The sequence below is a fragment of the Bos indicus genome, chromosome 3 (assembly GCF_029378745.1).
Source record: "Bos indicus isolate NIAB-ARS_2022 breed Sahiwal x Tharparkar chromosome 3, NIAB-ARS_B.indTharparkar_mat_pri_1.0, whole genome shotgun sequence".
Lineage (NCBI taxonomy): Eukaryota > Metazoa > Chordata > Mammalia > Artiodactyla > Bovidae > Bos > Bos indicus.
The window spans coordinates 94,229,211-94,251,731 of NC_091762.1; the positions used below are offsets into that span (position 1 = coordinate 94,229,211).

The 22,521-nt window shown below is 43.3% G+C and overlaps 1 protein-coding gene and 1 long non-coding RNA gene across 4 annotated transcripts in view; one reads left to right on the forward strand and one right to left on the reverse strand.

Annotated features, from left to right (window-relative positions):
- Positions 1-19,075, forward strand: part of ORC1 (origin recognition complex subunit 1) — a 37,191-nt gene extending 18,116 nt beyond the window's left edge. For both annotated transcript variants that reach the window (XM_070786541.1, XM_019957486.2), the window contains 10 exons: positions 725-920; positions 6,146-6,243; positions 7,157-7,258; positions 9,192-9,363; positions 10,041-10,148; positions 10,414-10,563; positions 11,250-11,369; positions 15,721-15,890; positions 16,858-16,945; positions 18,745-19,075. In XM_070786541.1, coding sequence (XP_070642642.1) covers positions 725-920; positions 6,146-6,243; positions 7,157-7,258; positions 9,192-9,363; positions 10,041-10,148; positions 10,414-10,563; positions 11,250-11,369; positions 15,721-15,890; positions 16,858-16,945; positions 18,745-18,939 — 1,399 coding nt within the window. In that variant the 3' untranslated portion in view covers positions 18,940-19,075. The remainder of the gene's footprint in view (positions 1-724; positions 921-6,145; positions 6,244-7,156; positions 7,259-9,191; positions 9,364-10,040; positions 10,149-10,413; positions 10,564-11,249; positions 11,370-15,720; positions 15,891-16,857; positions 16,946-18,744) is intronic.
- On the reverse strand, positions 7,422-22,517 carry LOC109556301 (uncharacterized). Of its 2 annotated transcripts, none has more exons than XR_002180382.2 (4): positions 22,416-22,517; positions 16,813-16,921; positions 12,366-15,350; positions 7,422-10,640 (listed from the first exon to the last, which is right to left on the reverse strand). It is a non-coding gene; the product is annotated as an uncharacterized lncRNA (long non-coding RNA). The 2 variants fall into 2 exon arrangements; XR_011565886.1 differs by having other exon boundaries at positions 16,727-16,921.
- Between the last annotated feature and the right edge of the window lie 4 nt (positions 22,518-22,521).

Below are 22,521 nucleotides of genomic sequence, written 5' to 3' on the forward strand. Positions count from 1 at the left end.
AGTAACTTGATGATCCTCTCAATTGGTCATTCTCAACTTCTAATGACCAGTCACTGCGCTCCTCATCTTCAAGACTGTTGTTCCTTTGCAAAACTTCTTGAACCAGCACTGCACTGTATGTTGGTTAGCAGTTCCTGGGCCAAATGCATTGCTGATACTGTGAGTTGTCTCTGCTGCTTTACAACTCATTTTGAACTCGAATAAGAAAATTGCTTGAATCTGCCTTTTGCCTTTTGTCTAACATCATTTCCCTAGTCTAAAATAAACATAAAATAAACAGCAAGTAATGTCATTAGCAAAAAAACATGAAGCAACAAATACGCATAAAGATGATGTATAGCATAGCTACATGTATTTAAGAATGTATTACAATATCAAACAACAAAGTTCACCAGTGCAAAACTGAAGTTACTTTTGCACCAGCCTAATACTATCTGTGTAACCTTGGGAAGATTACTTAACCTTTCTAAGCTGTGGATTCCTCATCTGTAAAATGGGAAAAGTAATATACAAGTCACAAAGTTGTTGATGGGTTTAGTGAAATAATATGAATAAAGCCCTTAGCAGAGCTTCTCAGTAGCAAGGGCCCAAGAACTGGAGCATGTCTAATATTGCTCAGTTGCAGGAAGAGACTGCAGTACTTGCATCCACACTGACCTGATAGGAGCTTCTTATTTAGACTTCACACACTGAATATCAGAAAATAATGTGTCCTACTGTTTAGGTTTTTAGGTAACAGTAAAAGTGACGAAAATGATGAAGAGTTTCTGCCAGCAGCCGAGATTTCAGACTGTGACAGTGAAGAGGAAGAGGCTTCCACAACCCCGCTTCCAAGGAGAACACCCAACAGTGTGTCCAGGAACCTACGCTCTTCCATGAAGTCTTCCTTACAGACCCCCTCCAAGACACCAAAGAAAACTGTAAGGTTCTTTTAGGTTTATTCCCAGTGAAGCTCCTCTCTTAATTTAGAAATTGTGATGACTGAAGTCACACAACTAGTAACAGCTGGATTTTGAGAACATGTCTCTCAAATTCAAAGCTATGCCGCCTGGAATATTCATAGAGGAAAGCTTCTTTTTTGGGGGGGAGAGTAGTGGATTTACAGTGTGTTTCAGGTGTATAGGCAGTTGATTCAGCTATACATATATCAGTTCTTTTTCAGATTCTTTTCCCATATAGGTTATTACAGGATATTGAGTAGCGTGCCTTGTGTATTCATGGAGGAAAGTTCTAAGTGAACCCTAGGACTGAAAATGGGGACGTCTGTCTGCTTTGTGTGAAACTGAGCAGAATAACATTGAAAGCTTTTGAGAAAAGAGGGTCCTACCATGTTCAGATATGTTTGAAAAATGTTTGGATTAAACAAAGTTAAATTGGTTTCACTGTCACATGACTTCTCAGGGCCTTTAACTTATGTTATTGTGACCTTCCAGGAGACTATTAGTATATTAGGAAACTTTTCTTCATGAAGCGTCTTGTTCCTTAGAGCAATTTAGAAATGCCTAATTAGGAGACTTTTTCTAAAGCCGATCTCCATTTCTCCATATCAAGAAAAATGTGATTGAGCTTGGGTTGAAGTCAACAAAAGACCTTTAGGGAAAGAAATCCAGTTCAGCACCCCTCAACCTTTTTGGCACCATGGACTGGTTTCCTGGAAGACAGTTTTGCCATGGACTGGGTTGAGGGAGGCGGCCTGTGTAGATTTAGGGATGATTCAGGCACATCACATTCATTGTGCACTTTATTTCTATTATTATTATGTAAGCTCCACCTCCAGTCGTGAGGAGGTCGGGGGCCTCTCCAATAGATCACCTTTGGAGACCAGGCAATCTTATATAAGGGAATAGCTCTGGTTTGATTCCATTTTCTGAGTCCCATTCAGAAGAATGGATTTAGGGTATGGGGGGCCCTCTTTAGCATAATAAAAAAAGGTCAGAGGACAGCCTTTTTTAAAAAAATAACTTCTTAGCAAGGTTTTGTTAATATTTTCCTGTTTTCTCCAAGTTAATAGATATAAAGCTGATTTGAGTCTTAAGTGCTTCTCTGCTTTTGAGAAAAGGTGCAGAGATTATCACTTTATATCTTGGCTGGAAGCAGAGGGTTGGTAGGTGAAACGCCCCCACAAAAGGGAGTGCTTTGTGAAAACCCTGTGGATACTGCTGGGTAGCAGGCCTGCTCTAGTGAGCCAGAGGCAAGGAACAGAATAGTAAAATAGGGCTGTTGGCCTAAGCTGAACAGTGACCCTGAGGTCTGGAGTGGAAAAGTCTGGGGAGGTTTCTCTGGGTACTATGTAGTGAATTTTGGAAATTCTGAATTAAAGTTTGGCCATATTTTCAAAAAGTCTAAAGGAGAATCTTTTTTTTAGGGATGATTTTTTAAATTTTAATCAGTAAATGCAACTCACGGGGGTGGAATAGAGGAGGATCTTATGAATCAAACCTAGTTTATGCCTTCTACTCTACCCTGTATTGGGGCAGAGTATTTAGGATTTCTTAATATTTGTCTTTCTTTTAAGATAAGTTTATTTGAAAAAGTATATTATCTGTACTTTTATTCATTCCTTCGTCAGTTCAGTTCAGTTCAGTCACTCAGTTGTGTCTGACTCTTTGTGACCCCATGAACTGCAGCACACCAGGCCTTCCTGTCCATCACCAACTCCTGGAGTCTACTCAAGCACATGTCCATTGAGTTGGTGATGGCATCAAACCATCTCATCCTCTGACATCCCCTTCTCCTCCCACCTTCAGTCTTTCCCAGCATCAGGGTCTTTTCAAATGACTCAGTTCTTCGCGTCAGGTGGCCAAAGTATTAGAGCTTCAGCTTCAGCATAAGTCCTTCCAATGAAGATTTCAGGACTGATTTTCTTTAGAATGGACTGGTTGGATCTCCTTCAAGAGTCTTCTCCAACACCACAGTTTAAAAGCATCAATTCTTTGGCGCTCAGCTTTCTTTATAGTCCAACTCTCACATCCATACATGACTACTGGAAAACCATAGTCTTGACTATATGGACCTTTGCTGGCAAAGTAATTATGTCTCTACTTTTTAATATGCCGTCTCTTTTGGTCATAACTTTTTTTCCAAAGAGCAAGCATCTTTTAATTTCATGGCTGCAGTCACCATCTGGAGTGATTTTGGAGGCCCCCAAAATAAACTCTGTCACTCTTTCTACTGTTTCCCCATTATTTGCCATGAAGTAATGGGACTAGATGCCATGATCTTAGTTTTCTGAATATTGAGTTTTAAGCCAACTTTTTCACTTTCACTTTCATCAAGAGGCTCTTTAGTTCTTCACTTTCTGCCATGAGGGTAGTGTCATCTGCATATCTGAGGTTATTGATATTTCTCCCAGCAATCTTGTTCCAGCTTGTGCTTCATCCAGCCCACTTTGTCATGATGTACTCTGCATATAAGTTAAATAAGCAGGGTGACAATATACAGCCTTGACGTATTCCTTTCCCGATTTGGAACCAGTCTGTTTTACCATGTCCAGTTGCTTCATGACCTGCATACAGATTTTTTAAGAGACAGGTAAGATGGTCTGGTATTCCCATCTCTTGAAGAATTTTCCAGTTTGTTGTGATCCACACAGTCAAAGGCTTTGGCATAGTCAATAAAGCAGATATTTCTCTGGAACTCTCTTGCTTTTTCAACGATCCAGTGGATGTTGGCTACTTTATCTCTGGTTCCTCTGCCTTTTCTAAATCCAGCTCGAAAATCTGGAAGTTCACGGTTCACGTACTGCTGAAGCCTGGCTTGGAGAATTTTGAGCATTACTTTACTAGCATGTGAGATGAGTGTAATTGTGTGGTAGTTTGAGCATTCTTTGGCATTGCCTTTCTTTGGGATTGGAATGAAAACTGACCTTTTCCAGTCCTGTGGCCACTGCTGAGTTTTCCCAATGTGCTGACATATTGAGTGCAGCACTTTCACAGCATCATCTTTCAGGATTTGAAATAGCTCAACTGGAATGCCATCACCTCCACTAGCTTTGTTTGTAGTGATGCTTCCTAACGCCCACTTGACTTTGCATTCCAGGATGTCTGGCTCTCGGTGAGTGATCATACCATTGTGATTATCTGGGTCATGAAGATCTTTTTTGTACAGCTCTTCTGTGTATTCTTGCCACCTCTTCTTAATATCTTCTGCTTCTGTTAGGTCCGTACCATTTCTTTCCATTATTGTGCCCATCTTTTCATGAAATGTTTCCGTGATATCTCTACTTTTCTTGAAGAAATCTCTTAGTCTTTCCCATTCTGTTGTTTTCCTCTATTTCTTTGCATTGATTACTGAGGAAGGCTTTCTTATCTCTCCTTGCTATTCTTTGGAACTCAACATTCAAATGGGTATATCTTTCCTTTTGTCCTTAGCCTTTAGCTTCTCTTCTTTTCACAGCTATTTGTAAGGCCTCCTCAGACAACCGTTTTGCCTTTTTGCATTTCTTTTTCGTGAATGGGGATGGTCTTGATCCCTGCCTCCTGTATAATGCCACGAACCTCTGTCCATAGTTCTTCTGGCACTCTGTCTATCAGATCTAATCCCTTGAATCTATTTCTCACTTCTACTGTATAATCTTAAGGAATTTGATTTAGGTCATACCAGAGTGGTCCAGTGGTTTTCCTACTTTCTTCAATTTAAGTTTTAATTTGGCAATAAGGAGTTCATGATCTGAGCCACAGTCAGCTCCCGGTCTTGTTTTTGCTGACTGTATAGAACTTCTCCATTTTTGGCTGCAAAGAATATATTCAATCTGATTTCAGTATTGACCATCTGGTGATGTCCATGTGTAGAGTCTTCTCTTGTGCTGTTAGAAGGGAGTGTTTGCTATGACCAGTGCATTCTCTTGGCAAAACTCTATTAGCCTTTGCCCTGCTTCATTCTGTACTCCAAGGCCAAATTTGCCTGTTACTCCAGGTATTTCTTGACTTCCTACTTTTGCACACCAGTCCCCTATAATGAAAAGGACAACTTTTTTGGGTGTTAGTTCTAGAAGGTCTTGTGGGTTCATAGAACCGTTCAACTTCAGCATTACTGGTCAGGGCATAGGCTTGGATTACTGTGATATTGAATGGTTTGCCTTGAAAACGAAGAGATCATTTTGTCATTTTTGAGATTTCATCCAAGTACTGCATTTCAGACTCTTTTGTTGACCATGATAGCTACTCCATTTCTTCTAAGGGATTCTTGCCCACAGTAGTAGATATAATGGTCATCTGAGTTAAATTCATGCATTCCAGTCCATTTTAGTTCGCTGATACCTAAAATGTCAACGTTCACTCTTGCCATCTTCTGTTTGACCACTTCCAATTTGCCTTGATTCATGGACCTAACATTCCAGGTTTCTGTGCAATATTGTTCTTTACAGCATTGGACTTTACTTCCATCACCAGTTATATCCACAACTGGGTGTTGTTTTCGCTTTGGCTCCATCTCTTCATTCTTTCTGGAGTTATTTCTCCACTGAGCTCCAGGAGCATATTGGGCATCTACCGACATGGGGAGTTCACCTTTCAGTATCCTATCTTTTTGCCTTTTCATACTGTTCATGGGGTTCTCAAGGCAAGAATACTGAAGTGGTTTGCCATTCCCTTCTCCAGTGGACCACATTTTGTCAGAATTCTCCACCATGCCTGCCCGTCTTGTGTGGCCCTACATGGCATGGCTCATAGTTTCATTGAGTCAGACTGACAGTGTTTTCAGATCCTCATACTATATGTAAATTAGAAATAAGAAATTGTTTGGACTGTGAACAAAATGTATGTGTAATGTGAGGGGAGAAAGGGAGAATCTTGGTACTTTATACAGGAAAAAACTTAGAGGAATTGACTCACTACCTCTCTTCCTCTTATCAGATCATCAGAAATCAGATTTGCTGATGCATCCTGGATGGAGTTTGCTTTGTTTTTCCCTTCTAAAATATGTTCTCTCTCTTAAAAATCTTTATTTTGTTTTGGAGTATTGGTGGTTTGCAGTGCTGTATTAGTTTCAGGTGTACAGCAAAGTGACTGAGTTATATACATATACATAGATCCACGATTTTTCAGATTCTTTTCCCATTTAGGTTATTACAGAATATTGAGTAGAGTTCTCTGTGCTGTACAGTAGGTCCTTGTTGATTATCTAAATTTCCCTCTTTTGAACACAGCCTGAGCCCAGAACACCACGTGATGCCACTCCCCGGATCCGCAGCCGAAACCTGACTGCCCAGGGGCCCACCAACATGCTGGAAGAGGCCCGGCTAAGGTGACGCCGCTCTGGGGCCCCTTTCAGATAGGCCGAAGCAGACCTCTGCTTTTATTCATGTGAACTGGCAGTACTTCCTAGTCATTCTGTATATAGTAACAAAGTGAAAGTTGCTCAGTTGTGTCTGACTCTTTGCGACCCCATGGACTATACAGTCCATGGAATTCTCTCGGCCAGAATACTGGAGTGAGTAGCCTTTCCCTTCTCCAGGGGATCTTCCCAAACCAGGGATCAAACCAAGGTCTCCCGCACTGCAGGTGAATTCTTTACCAGCTGAGCCACAATGGAAGCCCAAGAATACTGGAATGGGTAGCCTATTCCTTCTCCAGTGGATCTTCCTGACCCAGGAATCCAACCGGGGTCTCCTGCTCTGCAGGCAGATTCTTTACCAACTAAGCTATCAGGGAAGCCCAGTATATAATAAAGGTAGAGGGTAAAATGAAGGTGCATGTTTAGAAAGGAGAAACCTCTCAAGCAGTGTCTGAGTGAACTACTGTGGACAAGTTCTGGGAGGAGTCTGCAGTGCACTGCTACCCCTTTCTCAGGGATGGAAGGTCATGACACTGCTTCTCAGTTGCAGTACGTTTTAGAACTTTGTAGGGACTTTTTAAAAATAGGTAAGCCTAGATCCTGCCAGAAATCAGCTGAATCATAATCTTATGTGAGATGAGGTCCACCCACATGATCTGGGGAAAGCTCCCAAGTAATATGTACTCTTGATTAGAACCACTGAGCTGTTTAATTTGTTTGGGTGGAGAAGAGCCAAATGAAGAGGTTTAAGAATGAAGGCATTCCCGTGGATTTGTGATTAAGGTTTCCAGTAGAAACTATAGATAAGTCTTTTCCTTTTTTATGGAGTTGACAGTAAATTGTTTCTAATGTCCTCCTTTTCCCTCATTTACCACCACTGTAGGCTGCATGTTGCTGCTGTACCGGAGTCTCTTCCCTGTCGGGAACAGGAATTCCAGGACATTTACAACTTTGTGGAAAGCAAACTCCTTGACCAAACTGGAGGGTGAGTTGTGTTGAGGGAGGCAGAATGGTCAGGAGGCCCCTGCTAGTGCACCACTGTAGGTGTGAAAGGTTGTTGTTGAATCACACAAAGACGCCGCGATTCTTGGCCCCCGGAGGAGAAGAATTCAATCTGGAGCCAGAGACAAGGCTTGATTGCTCAGAGCTTTTGTGTAATAAAGTTTTATTAAAGTATAAAGGAGGTAGAGAAAGCTTCTGACATAGGCATCAGAAGTGGGCAGAAAGAGTACCCCCTGCTAGTCTTCAGCTGGATGTTATACAGTCACTCAGTTCAGTTCAGTTCAGTCGCTCAGTCGTGTCCGACTCTTTGCGACCCCATGAATCACAGCACGCCAGGCCTGCCTGTCCATCACCAACTCCCAGAGTTTACCCAGACTCACGTCCATCGAGTCAGTGATGCCATCCAGCCATCTCATCCTCTGTCGTCCCCTTCTCCTCCTGCCCCCAATCCCTCCCAGCATCAGTCTTTTCCAATGAGTCAACTCTTCACATGAGGTGGCCAAAGTACTGGAGTTTCAGCTTTAACATCATTCCTTCCAAAGAAATCCCAGGGCTCATCTCCTTCAGAATGGACTGGTTGGATCTCCTTGCAGTCCAAGGGACTCTCAAGAGTCTTCTCCAACACCACAGTTCAAAGGCATCAATTCTTTGGCGCTCAGCCTTCTTCACAGTCCAACTCTCACATCCATACATGACCACAGGAAAAATCATAGCCTTGACTAGACGAACCTTTGTTGGCCAAGTAATGTCTCTGCTTTTGAATATGCTATCTAGGTTGGTCATAACTTTCCTTCCAAGGAGTAAGCGTCTTAATTTCATGGCTGCAATCACCATCTGCAGTGATTTTGGAGCCAAAAAAATAAAGTCTGACACTGTTTCCACTGTTTCCCCATCTATTTCCCATGAAGTGATGGGACCAGATGCCATGATCTTCATTTTCTGAATGTTGAGCTTTAAGCCAACTTTTTCACTCTCCGCTTTCACTTTCATCAAGAGGCTTTTTAGTTCCTCCTCACTTTCTATATAGTCACTAGCAGTCTGTTAATGAAAGAAAGGAATGTCTTAAAACTCAGAATGGCACCAGGCCCCTCACCCATAAGATGCATTTTGGGATAATCTTGGCACCAAATGGTTTATCCTGGGCCATAAAATGATTAACTTGAATCTTGAAGAAGGGCAGACAACCATACAAATAGTTTCATTTACATAGATTAGGGGAACAATATCTGAGTATAACATACTGGTTTGTCAAGTAGGTTCTGAGCCAAGAGGAGGAACCGGCTTGAAGATAGAGTCTGGAGTAAATGCATAGTACATTAACATAGCTTAAGACAGACATTTCCATAAGAAAAAGGCTTTGGTTATCTCTAGGTTTGAGAATAGTTAACTTCAGGTGAAACCAGGTGTCATTATGGCAACACAGTATTTTAAGAGAAACCTCCTTTTAAAGTTGTATAGAGAAGGAAAAAATATCGCTAGTTTGTTTCCTCCTGCCGCTTAAGAGAGATAAAAATGTCTGACACTTGCAGGCTATTTCCTCCCTTTGGAGCCCCCTGGCCTTCCTGCCTGTTACCCTCTCAGGTGCAGTTCAACCAAGCAGCCTTTCCCTAGTGTTGGAAAAACAGGCAAGCTCACTGCTGAAGCAGCTTTTGTTATCAGAGTATTTCTATAGAAATTTTGTCTTACACAGAAAATAACTCTGGCCTTTTTGGGGAGGCATTTTGCATACAGCATTGCTTATGGAACGAGTGACTGTATATAAACAGGTCCTGCTCTAATCAGCTTCCAAAAATGACCCTTACTCCTCCCACCTCCACATCTCAGGGATCCTTCCTTCAGCATACATTCTCATACTCATAACTGACGATAGTGTGACGCAGCGACACAGCCCTAGCCCGGGTCTTCTCTCGCCCCAGGTGCATGTACATCTCCGGGGTCCCTGGGACAGGGAAGACTGCCACCGTGCACGAGGTGATATGTTGCCTGCAGCAGGCAGCCCAAGCCAATGAAGTTCCTCCCTTTCAATACATTGAGGTCAATGGCATGAAGCTGACAGAACCCCACCAAGTCTACGTGCAAATCTTGCAGGTGAGCAGAGCTTGTTAGGCTTTCTTGGTTTATTTTGTTTTGGATTGGGGTGTGTTTTTTTGGTCAAGCAGCTTGCAGGATCCTAGTTCCCTAACCAGGGATTCAACCCAGGCCCTCAGCAGTGCAAGTGCAGAGAGTCTCAGCCACTGGATTGCCAGGGAATTCTGATTGGGGCTTTTTGGAAAATATCGTTTCTGGGTGGCACATGAAAAGGGAAAGGTGTACTTAGTTTTGTGCATATAATATGTTTTCACCTTGCCGTATGTGTAGCAGTAGAAAGGGCAAAGAAGGCAGAATTCATGCCCTCAAGGACCTTGAAGTCTGGGAGCTAGTACTTACCAGGAGGCTGAAAACCATTAGTATACACAGGCATGGCAGTACACTGGAAAAGGGTAGGCTGGACTTTCGACTCACTAGCTGCTGTCCCGAAACAAGTAATGTCCAGTCATGCAGTGATGATTCTGGAGGGGCTTCTGGGATTGGCCTGTGACTCGTGTGCATTTCAGACACAATTTATGTCTCTTGTGGCCTTCTCCTCCTGGTGGAAGGCAGAGGGTAGGATACTGAAGTCCTCAGGCTAGATAGCTTCCTCTATAGGCAGATTTAACTTTAAACTCTTAAAAGGGGAGTCAAATTCTTAGAGTGTACCACTCCCATTCTTTTCCCCCTCACTGCAGAAGCTGACAGGTAAGAGGGCAACAGCCAACCACGCAGCAGCACTGCTGGCTAAGCGATTCTGCACTCAAGGGTCCTCTCAGGAGACCACCGTGCTGCTTGTGGATGAGGTGAGAAGGCGCCCACGGGAGGACCGCAGTGGCTCCGGACTGATGTTCGGGAGCAGATACAAGGCAGGAGGGAAGTCCTGGCTCCCTTCTCCTTCACTTGGGCACATTCTCTGGTCGGGAGGGGGCATGTGTCCATCGACATCCTTGCTGCTCAGGTGGTGTGACCTGAGGGCACATGCTGCTGAAGCAGCGGTAACCGGCTTCTCCCTGGGGGCCCGGCTCATTCTCTGTGGTTGACCCTGTGTCTCTCTCCGTTTCCTGGCAGCTTGACCTTCTGTGGACCCAGAAACAAGACGTAATGTACAATCTCTTTGACTGGCCCACTCACAAGGAGGCCCGCCTTGTGGTCCTGACCATTGCTAACACCATGGATCTGCCAGAGCGCATCATGATGAACCGGGTGTCCAGCCGACTGGTAGGGCCATTCTCGAGCTGTTCTTATAGTCCCAGAAGCTGGGCCAAGGAGTTCTGCAAAAATGAATACATAGGAATCTAAAATAGATGGGGAAAAGGAAGAAATGTTATTTCTGAAATTCTGGTAATTTCTATATTAGAATTAAATGTGTCACCATTGCATGGTTTTCTGCAAATGTATCTTCTTGGGGTTCTACTACCTCTGCACTCAAACTGCACAGAGCACTAAAGGTTTAATTATTTAAAAGAAAAATTAAGTGCTTACCCCTTGGCAGGCAGTGATAGATGCATGGAATGTGGCAGTGAACAGGGCAGACCCGGTCTCTGGCCTTGTGGACCTTGTGGTTCAGGAGAAGTGAAACCAGAAGCTCAGCCGATGTTACAGAGCCAAAAATCCTCCCTCTAGCTCTAATGAGAGCACCTCTGCTCAGATCTACTAGTAAATGATTCCGGTAGAATAAAAGTTTCTTTTAAACTAAATGAAAAAATTGTTGAGAACTACTGCCCTACAGGGTCCCACCGGCCATTGTCAGTAACAAAAGGAGCAGGAAGCAGTGGTAGTCCTGGGATGAAATGTGTAAATTGTTATCTGAGACTTGGTTTGGGGGATTTGCAAGTGGCTTTCCACCAGGACTGTCCTGAGTGGGAAATCCATGAACTTGTTCCTCTGTCGCCTTGGCTCCCCAGGGTCTAACCAGGATGTGCTTCCAGCCTTATACTCACAGCCAGCTGCGGCAGATCCTATTGTCCCGACTCAGACACGTAAAGGCTTTTGAGGATGATGCCATCCAGCTGGTAGCCAGGAAGGTGAGTTGCCTTTGGGGCGCCTGTGGCCACACTGACAGTGTTTGCTGACTACCTGCCCATGTCAGGCCCTAGGCTGGGTGCTTTGGAGGTGAAGAAAAAATTAGGAAGTCCTCTAAAAACAAATTCCAGAAAATAGAAACAAAATTCTGAAAAATTCCTTAAGCTTCTTATTGTATGATTAATTATTAAAAGGTTCTGAGTATGATGGGCTTTTATATATATATATGTGTGTGTGTGTATATATATATATATATATACACATGAAGATTAATTGATTCAGAGTGTTTTGTATGATTAGAAGAGCAACATAGTCAAAGAGGTAGACAAACCTGGTTTGAACACTAATAGGTATGTAGCAAGTTATAGAAAAGTTACTTTAAAACTTCTGGCCTCCGGTTTTCTTCTGAAAAATGGGAATGATAATAGCTATGTCATAGGGTCATTGTGGGAATTAAATGAGACCGTGTCTGTAATGTGCCTAGCAGGGTGCATGCTCTGTGGTGGGTATGACGTGTGGCATTCTCCCACTTGAGGCGCACTGGGAGAATGCCAACTGAGATTCCACTAAGAGTTCTCCGAGGCTGCTGAGGAGCAAAGCAGGTTAAACGTCTACCTGGGGCTAAACAAAAGAAACCACACGGCCACAGTATTTGAGCACCTAAAAGAATTGTAAGCTTCTGTCTAGTTTCTTGCCAGAAACAATGTGAATTCTGAATGGCTATAGCAGCAACACTCGTCTAAAACATGTGCTCAGAGCTACGCACTCTGTTAAGTATTAGGGTCAGCAGAGAGCCAGATATGGTGTTTATCTCCAAGCTATGCTTTCCAGGAGAGAGAACCTCAAAGTTACTCTCTACCCCCTCTGTTGGGTAGAGTTTCTCCACCCCTCAGCTAAGTTCAGTCGCTCAGTCGTGTCCTGCTCTTTGCGCACCCAAGGACCGCAGCACGGCGGGCTTCCCTGTGCATCACCAATTCCCAGAGCTTGCTCAAACTCACGTCCATAGCACTGGTGATGCCATCCAACCATCTCATCCTCTGTGGTTCCCTGCTGCTCCTGCCTTCAGTCTTTCCCAGCATCAGGGTCTTTTCCAATGAGTCAGTTCTTTGCATCAGATAGCCAAAATATTGGAACTTCAGCATCAGTCCTTCCAACGAATATTCAGGACTGATTTCTTTTAGGATTGACTGGTTTGATCTCCTTTCTGTCCAAGGGACTCTCAAGAGTCTTCTCCAGCACCACAGTTCAAAAGCATCAATTCTACCCCTGCAGTCATACACTTTCTGAAAGTTCTTTTCCCTCCTCTGAACGGTCCTTTTATGTACCATCCTACTTATTTGAGGTTTTCTTCCTTTGACCAGGGGAGGTGGGCTGGAGTCAGGGAGGGTGGAGGTCTTCAAATTCAGTATGCAAATAGTAACTGTCTATATTTAGTAAAGGACATCCCCTTCTTGGCAACAATTGCTAGTGTTCCAGGTCGATAAACTTTCTTTCCTTGAGAATAAATTTCTGGTTTCCTGCCGTGGTATAAGTGGGATAATCTCCAGGGCAGAGAGTTTTATGGAAACAGCACAAACTACCAAGGCATAACATTTTCTCACAGAGCCCTCAGTTGCGCTCATGTTCACCCAACAGCATGAAATGGGGGGAGGCCTAGGCAAGGGTCAGCAGACTTCGTGAATGGCCAGTAGTAAATGTTTTAGGTTTTGTGGGCCATAATGGTCTGTTACCACTATTCAGTCCTGCCCTTATATTGTGAAAGCAGCCACGTAAACAAATGTGCAAAGCTGTGTTCCAATAAAACTTTATTTACAAAAACATGTGGCAGGCCATAGTTTGACTCCTAATCTAGGGCATCAGTTTCTTAACTTTCAACCAGTCCTCCTCATTTTAGACAAAGTTCCCCCTTTACCCCCGGTTCCAGTACCACTAACAATTTGTGTGTTTTGAAGATTTTTAGTGTAGCTTTAGGTTTGTTCTTGGATTCCTCACTATTGATTTAGGACAGGGCTTTCTACAGTCAGCTAAGTCAACCACTACTACCCTGCCACCTCTTTCTAACTTTCAGAATTATATTGTTTACTGCTCTCCAGTTGCTTGCTTATTTAGGGTTCTTGGTCTTTAAATACTGTTTCAGAAGGCTTCAAATTTGGCTGCTGTTTTTACCCAAAACTCTTGCCTGTAATTTCAAACCTCTTTTTTGTTCCTTAACATAAAAAGAAACATACCTATATTGTTTATCTTGTAGTTATGATATCTGATGTCTTTGTGAGTTTACTTCTATTACTTCTATAAACAAAGCCATGTCTATATGGCCTTGTTTCCTTGTTTTTTTGTGTTTTGCTCCTTAGAGCTTTATCTGGAAGTTGACTGAGGCCTGGGTTGAACTTGAATTCATTTAGTTCGTTTTGTGCTTCTGTCAGTTACCAAGGGGCACTGCCAACTGGGGCCATTTTTAAACAAAATTCTCCACTGAGGGTTTTTAGGAGACACAACATAAATTCGGGCTGCAGATCCACATGAGGGCTTGTAGTTGCAAAGAGTTGCCTTACACTCCCCCCTAATACCAAAGTCACACAGGCCATTTTTCTTGCCATCCCTTCTGAATGAAGAGGCACTCACCCTCATACTGGGGGTGTAGTGTCTGGACCCCAAGTTTATGCAAGGTCTTCTCAGATTCCATGTTTGGTGGCCCCAGCTTTTTCTTTTGACTCCCTCACCCCAGCAGCAGTCAAAAAGAGTGCTTATGGCCACCAAGGCTCATGCCCTTGGAGGGGGACTGCTTTGGGTGTTTTCTTGCTTCCCAGGGTCCCCTGCCCACTCTGATTCTAGGCCTCTGCAGCAGCCCTTGAGTCCCTGCTCTTATCCACTGTATGGAGCTACTTCACATGAGGGAAGGAGGAAAGATAGGGAGGAAACACCCATAGGACATCCTCACCAGCTGAATATGGAAAAGTAGGAGGAGGGAATAATATACACTGCTGTTCGTATTTCTGTCTGGGGTCACTGGAAGAGTGACCCCAAAGTATTTTGAATGTCTCATAGTTGAATTTTGAAAACAGAAATAGAAAACATATAAAAACTCCTATAATCCCACTTCCCAGAAATAACTCTTTTTAATGTCCTAATTTGGTGTATGTGTGTATACCTATATAGTTTGCGATTCTGTTTTTTAATCTTATCACTTTGTTTTTGATTTGTTTCAATATTTATTTGTTTATTTGGTTGTGCTGCCTCTTCGTTGTAGTGCACAGGATCTTTACTTGCAACATGTGAACACTTAGCTATGGCATGTGGGATCTAGTTCCGCAACCAGAGGTGGAACCCCGGGCTCCCTGCATTGGGACCACAGAGTTTTAGCCACTGGACCACCAGAGAAATCCCTGCAGTTTGCTTTTTGAGACCTGATGTTGTATAAATTTTGGAAGAAAATAGTTTTTTGGGGATACCATCAGACAGGATGTCATCGCCTGCAGTGGTTGTTAGGCAAATGACAGCATTGCTGGAAAGCACTGGGAATATAGAAACAGGTCCCTGCAGACAGTGCTGAGTCCAAGAGTTCCCTCAGTGCAATTTAAAATGCAAGGCTTCCCCTGGAGGGGGCCCAGGAGCCCCTCAACCCCAGTGCACATGGAAGGGCAGGCACAGAAGTACAGCTGCTGGAACGGGGGCTGGTCTGATGCATCGAATCATGGCTTCCTCTGGGTCCTCCAGTTTCATGGCTTCATTCCCTCTTGATTCTGGTTCATTTAGCCATTGGCCAGGTGGTTTCCAAAACTGACCACGTGCTATGAGCCTCAGGCTGTGGCAAAATAGGCTCCACTTTGGTCTCTTGGCTTTTTCTCTTTATGCAAGGAAGAGACCCTTCTTTTTCCAGATGGTTCAATAGTAATCTTGGGCCAAGGGTCTCTTCTTATAGATTTCTTCATTTCTCTATTATTAAATACAGCTGAGAATTTCTGCCTTTTCCATTCTGGAATTATCTGTAAAGCCAAGACAAAGGTGTGGACTCAGGGAAGAGTTCCAGATACAGTATGATAATTTACAGTGTAACTAGGCTCCTACCACGTTCCCGGCAAGGGCTAAGTACTTAATTTCAGGCTTAAGTCCATTTGTCTTTATTGAATTTGTTGCAGTTTTGCTTCTGTTCCATGCCCAAGAGGTATGTGGGATCTTAACTCCCTGACCAGGGATCAAACACTCACCCCATGCATCAGAAGGTGACGTCGTAACCACTGAACCACCAGGAAAGTCCCCCTACCTTCCTTTTTAGCTGAACACAGAATCAGTTGGTTTTTCTCATGGACTGAGATGACAAGGGGATCTCAAGGAATAAAATATTGCCTCTTGTAGGTCGCAGCCCTCTCTGGAGATGCACGACGCTGCCTGGACATTTGTAGGCGTGCGACAGAGATCTGTGAGTTCTCCTGCCAGAAGCCCGACTCCCCTGGCCTGGTTACTACAGCCCATTTACTAGAAGCCATAGATGAGATGTTTTCATCATCATATATCACTGCCATCAAGTAAGACCCTTCTGCCTCCCGACTCTCAACCTCCCTCGGAGGACCACTGAAGAGGGCCATGGAAGCATGTTTTCCTTTCAGAGCTTTTACTCATTCAACCTACATTTATTGACAATGCTGTTCTTTTTCTTAAGGGGCATAGTCTAGTCAGAGAGACAGAAATGTAATCCTAGTATGATATATTGAGTTACACTATAGGTGTTTATGAAGTAAAGTGCTGTGGAAATATGATTCAAGTAGCTATTCTCTGACTTTGAATGATGTACTCAGCCATGTAATGGGAGTGCTGGTACATGTCCAGATATACTTGCTGTGTTCCCACACTTCCAAAGTGGTATTTTTCATATCATTTTGAGACTTTGGGGGAGCGGGGAGGGGAATCCTTGCCAAATAATTTAGGAACACAGGAGGAGACAGTTCCAAGTTTTTTCCTGTCTCTTCTCTAAAGACACAGAATATCTTTGACTTTTGTCCAGGTTGGTGGTACAGGAAGTCCCCTACATACAAATGAGTTCCGTTCTGAGAGTGCGTTCATAAGTCCAACGAAGTTAGCCTAGGTACCCAACTAACACAATTGGCTATATAGTACTGTACTGTAATAGGTTTATAATATTTTCATGTAAGTAATACATAAAAAACAACAACACAAAAGAAGGAAAACATTTTTTCATCTTATAAAAGTATACAGTGTAGCTCAACACCTGGCATACGGGAGCTGGCAACCAGGGAACAGGCAGGAAGACTTACTGACTGGAGCGGGGAGAGGCGGTGGGAGACGGTAGAGCTGAAGGATCATCAGCAATAGGAGATGGAGGGCACGCTGCCACTTCACTCACCCTGAGGTTGACGGCACAGGTTCCGGTTCCTTGCTGGAACCAGATGTACGTTCGTATCTTTGAAGGTTCACATGTAGGGGACTTACTGTGCAGCCACTTTGGAGAATTCACATTTCCTCATTTTCTTTAAGAAATTCCTCCGTTCTGGAACAGAGCTTCCTGAGAGCCATCCTTGCAGAGTTCCGTCGATCAGGACTGGAGGAAGCAACATTTCAACAGGTGATTGATCTGTTTTTCAAAAACCCTAGATTTTGGTCTGGTGCCTTTAAAATATGTGGGAATATCAAACCAGCTCATTTTTATTGAGCCTGGTATATTGAAAATAAAATAAAACCATATTGAATTGCCTGAGAAGAGACCTACAGCAAATGATTTCTGCATATGAGATTGAAGCTTTACTATGTGCCAGATACTTCTATGCAAATCGGAGATTCACAGGTGAACAAAAGTTACTGCCCCGATACAGTTTATGGTATGGTGGGAGGCATGGCTCTTAGAACAAGCCTTGTTTAAAAACAAATCACAAAGACCAGTCCAAATGCTCTGAGCATAATTTCAATTATCTCAAGTAAAGGAATCATCAGGGCTCCTGCCTTAATGAGCCGGGGGCCTCCTACTTATGCTACACCTGTCATGTCTCTGCACCTGGCCCCACTAGAGTCAAGTTCAGTAGGGTCTTCATACCCCGCTGATTCTGCCAAGTCCATTCCCTTGGCTGTGGTTTCGATGGATAGTAGGTAGAGACAGTGAGAATCTCTTTCATCCATTCATGTGAGTCACTAATTAGATGACAAGGCATTTTGGCTATCTTAAGAGAGTAAATGGCAGTCACTCCTGCCATTTACCGGTGCTTCATTGAATTTCTTCAGTTTGACATTCAGAGCACTGGGCAGAAATGACATCGTGTCAACACCTGCCTCAGGCCCTCGCTGTGCTTTGTTTTAATTAAACAGTTGATTCCCCTGGTCTGCACCAGTTCTAAGTTGGCTGCTGGGCACTGGCGGAGGCAAGGTATGTTTGAAACTGGTGCGCATAGGTACTGGGCTGCCTTTGAAGATGAATTACCAAAGATGTTTGAGTGTATACCCAGCAGTTTGTATGTCTGTGTGTATGAGTATGTTTTAGATAAATAGAGAAGTCAGGAGAACATTTCCTTCCAGCTTTTCTTCATTTATTTATGTTTGGCTGCTCTGGGTCTTCGTTGCCACTCTCGGGTTTTCTCTTGCAACGAGCAGGGGCTACTCTTTGTTGCGGGGCTCGGGCTCCTCATTGTGGCAGCTTCTTCTGCTGCAGAGCACAGGCTCTCGGTCTGCAGGCTCAGCAGTTGTGGTGCCTGGGCTTAGCTGCCCTGAGGCATGGGGAATCTTTCTGAACCAGGGATTGAACCCGTGTCCCCTGCGTTGGCAGGTGGGCTCTTTCTGGACCACCAGGAAGTCCTGAATTCTGTTTTTAAATATTTAGTTACTAATCATGTTTTGCCTGTTACTGGTTTTCTAAAGCCTGAGACAGCTCTTCTGCAGAGTGTCCTGTATTCTCTCTGGACTTTTGACTTTTCCAAGGGTCATACCTGGGCACCTGCTCACTGTTTCTGCCAAGGAAAAATGCCCGTATAGCAAAATTTGACTTGAATTATGACACTCTCAACTGGAACCATCAGCCCCTGGAGATGAGGACTGTTTGTACAGCTGTGACAGTTACTAGGCATTTCATATCTATTAACTCATGAGGAATGTCATATATTTAATAGATAAAACTGAAGCTTAAAAAGTGAAATAACTGGCCCAGTTTGCTTATTTAGGTAATTGGTAGAACCAGGGTTCAGACCTGCTATTTTCTGATCCTGAGGCCAGTACTACATTCTGTCCCTGTCTTTTCAACCCAGTGGGCCACCCCTTGGTTCCCTTCTGGGGTCCTGAGTATCCTGGAAAAGAAGTGTCTCAGTTTCCCCAAAGAAATAATGATTGGATACAGGACTACCCTTATGACTAGCTGACCTCAAGTTTGCTTTTTGTTTCTAGGTATACATTCAGCACGTGGCGCTGTGCAGGATGGAGGGCCTCCCGTACCCCACCATGTCGGAGACAATGGCGGTGTGCTCTCGCCTGGGCGCCTGCCGTCTCCTCCTCGTGGAGCCTAGCAGGAATGACGTGCTCCGTCGGGTGCGGCTCAACGTCAGCCAGGATGATGTGCTGTATGCTCTGAAAGAGGAGTGAAGGGCTTCACAAGGAAGGACTGTGATCTGTTTTTAAGAAGCCCTATTTCCTTTTTCTAAGCACATGGAATCATTGTAGCAAAGTGTGGAAATGGCTGTCATGTATTTTGGGATTTTCCATTAAATCATTTACTTTTTCCGGGGTGTTTGGGAAGTTTTACAGTCATCATAAATATCAAATTATAAAACCACACACTGTCCTTCCTACAGTAGGCCCTCTCTCTGGCTTTTATTTCTGTTGGTAGCCCTGCCATTTATTTAATGGTAACATACCATGTATATAAATACATGCACATAATTACTGTATCTATATAAAATAGTTCCAGGAGAGTAAGGAATTAGCTATATTGGTTGCCTCTGAGATGGCTACCTTCAGGGTTAGAGGAAGACTTTCACTGTATGTCATTATGTTTCTTTTAACTTTTGAACAATGTGAGCATAACATACTTAGTGTATAAAAAAGAACTGTTGGAAATAATATCAGTAATAAATAATCCCTGCTGCTGCTGCTGCTAAGTCGCTTCAGTCATGTCCGACTCTGTGCAACCCCATGGACTGCAGCCTACCAGGCTTCTCCATCCATGGGATTCTCCAGGCAATAACACTGGAGTGGGTTGCCATTTCCTTCTCCAATGTATGAAAGTGGAAAGTGAAAGTGAAGTCGCTCAGTCATGTCCGACTCTTAGCGACCCCATGGACTGCACCCTACCAGGCTCCTCCGCCCATGGGATTTTCCAGGCAACAGTACTGGAGTGGGGTGCCATTGCCCTCTCCCTAAATAATCTCTAGCAACAAATAACTAGAAAATGGAATTTTTAAAAAGGTACCATCTATCATAAAAAAATCTTTAAAAATTACTTAGATGGCCTAAAAAATTAAGGAACCTAGGAATAAATCATTAATAATAAAGAGATAATTAATCTCAATTAAATAATCTAAATATAAATAAATTCCAATTAAAATCTTGGTAGGGTTTTTTGTATAACTTTGCAAGTTAACTCTGATAAACCAACAACTGAACAAACTGACATCTAAAAGCCTCATGTCAGGTCCTGAGGAAAACACATCATCCGTGTCATAGTCCTGCCAGAAATGTTTGCTGTGAACCTACTGCTAAAAAGAATTATCAGGTAAATCAAAACTTACCTAATAAAAAGAGCTAAACAGCTAAGTAAATGTAAGGACTTTGGGTCATGGATTTAAGACATTAATACAGTTATAAGCATTATTATGGACTATATTCATATTAGGTAATAGGATTATGTAAATGTCAAGTTTTATGTGTGTGACAAATTATTGTGGTTGTGTAGAAGAATGTCCTCATTCTGAGGAGAATCATGATAAGGCACTGAGTGAAATATAACATCTGCAACTAATAGACATGCATATATTTAAAACTGCATGTAATGGACTAAGGGTCAGTATCAGAATAAAGTATTTTACAATAAGAAAAAGGGGAAATGGGTAAATAAGGCATCCACAGAATAAGAAATATGAATGGCCGACAAATTAGAAACGTAGTAAAAGATGCCTGCAAGTCAAAACACGTTCGTATCTATTAAAACATCTTTCCATGGTGATATGGAACAATTAGAACCCAAATGGGAGAAGGCAATGGCACCCCACACCAGTACTCTCGCCTAGAAAATCCCATGGACGGAGGAACCTGGTAGGCTGCAGTCCATGGGGTCGCTAAGAGTCGGACACGACTGAGCGACTTCACTTTCACTTTTACGCATTGGAGAAGGAAATGGCAACCCACTCCAGTGTTCTTGCCTGGAGAATCCCAGGGACGAGGGACCCTGGTGGGCTGCTGTCTATGGGGTCGCACAGAGTCGGACATGACTGAAGTGACTTAGCAGCAGCAGAACCCAAATGCCTCTTTGATACAAGTGTGAACTAGGACAACCGCATTGGGGATGATTTGGTAATATTTAGTCTATAAAATCCTATTAGCCAGCAGTTCCACTGCTAGAAATACACCCTAGAGAAACATACACAAGGAATGTATAAGAACACCCATAGCACTGTAATGGCAAGCCATTAGAAAAGTGAATTATTTTCATACTATGAGATATCATACAGAAATGAAAAGTAAGATCAATGGATGAAGCTTAAAACCAAGGTTGAGTATAAAAAGGAGTTAAGGAAAAATATGTGCAGGCAGTGATAAGGATACAATGTTAAAGCTAGCAAAACATATTACAGTGTGTCTACTAGCAATAGTAATGCTCAGGAATAATAAACTCCAAAATTAGGAGAGTGGATATCTGTTTGGGAAAGGGTTGCAACATGAGAGGTGGACGGGTGGCTTCAACTATATTTCTCAAACTTAAGTGCCCATGTATTTAACTCACACTAGAAATAGAAACCGTTGAGTACCTACTATGTACCATGCACTGCTCTAGATATAACTTAAAACACAAAAACTTCTTTTAAGTAGCTTGCATTCTAGTGAATGTTAAATATTGTCCATTTTTTAATGTCTTAAATATTTCATTGTAAAATATTTTCAAATTTAATGAAATATGGGAGTGAAATTTCCACTTTATTTACTTCTAACACTTTATTTCTTGGCTACCCCGTGTGGCTTGTGGGATCTCACTGCGGAGGGCCCAGGTTTGGTGCAGCAACCAAGATCCCACAAGCCACACGGGGTAGCCAAGAAAAAAAGTGTTAGTCTTAACCTCTGAACTGCGAGGGGGGATTCCCTGAAATTTCCATTTTAAAACAATAAAGATGGGGAATTCCCTGATGGTTCAGTGCTTAAGACTGACTGCACTTCCATTGCAGCGGTACCCTGATCAAGAAACTAAGATCCTGCATGCCAAACGGTATGCCAATTAAAGCTGGGTTTTTAAAAATATAAAATAGTAAAGACTGTCTCTTCCTCGGAGAAACCACCAAAAAGAAGTAAGGACGGGAAGATAATTCAGAAGTTTAGGAAACAGGCAAGAGGAAACGATTTGCAAGGTTCCAGGTGGTAATTTCTCTCCCCCACCCACCCATACATTGCATTGGCTTGCAGGGTAGGAGAGTAAGAACTTGGTATTAAACTGTCTGAAGTGACTTTATAAAGAGGTGCGATGAGTACTGCCTCTCATATATTAAAGATTAAACCCGCCTTCTGATTAGAAAAGGTACCTTTAGATGCTGCAAGATTAAGAGGAATCTGTGAGCTTCTGTCCCTAGAGACTCAAATTATAAAGGACACTGAAAGAGATGGTAAGGCAGAGAAATCACTCCTATAGGGCGGCGGCCGCAACCACTCTCCCCGCCTCGCCGACAGGGGCGAGATGTGGACTTGAAGCTAGATAGGTGAGAGAGCACCCAAGCAACCTTGGAATGGGAGTGACGGAGGAAGGTTGGCGGGAAACCTGTAAATGGGCTAGTACAGACGGCGAGGCTGCTGCATTTGCTCCAGATGAGGAACAACGTGGAACGGCCCAAAGACCCTCCCAGAGAACTTCGCGTTACCTGCCCGAAGGCGCCTGCGCGCTGAGAACTCCACCCTTGGAGTCACCTGTAGGAGCGCCACGCCCGCCTCGCCTTGCGCATGCGTGATACGCGCCGCACCGGCCGT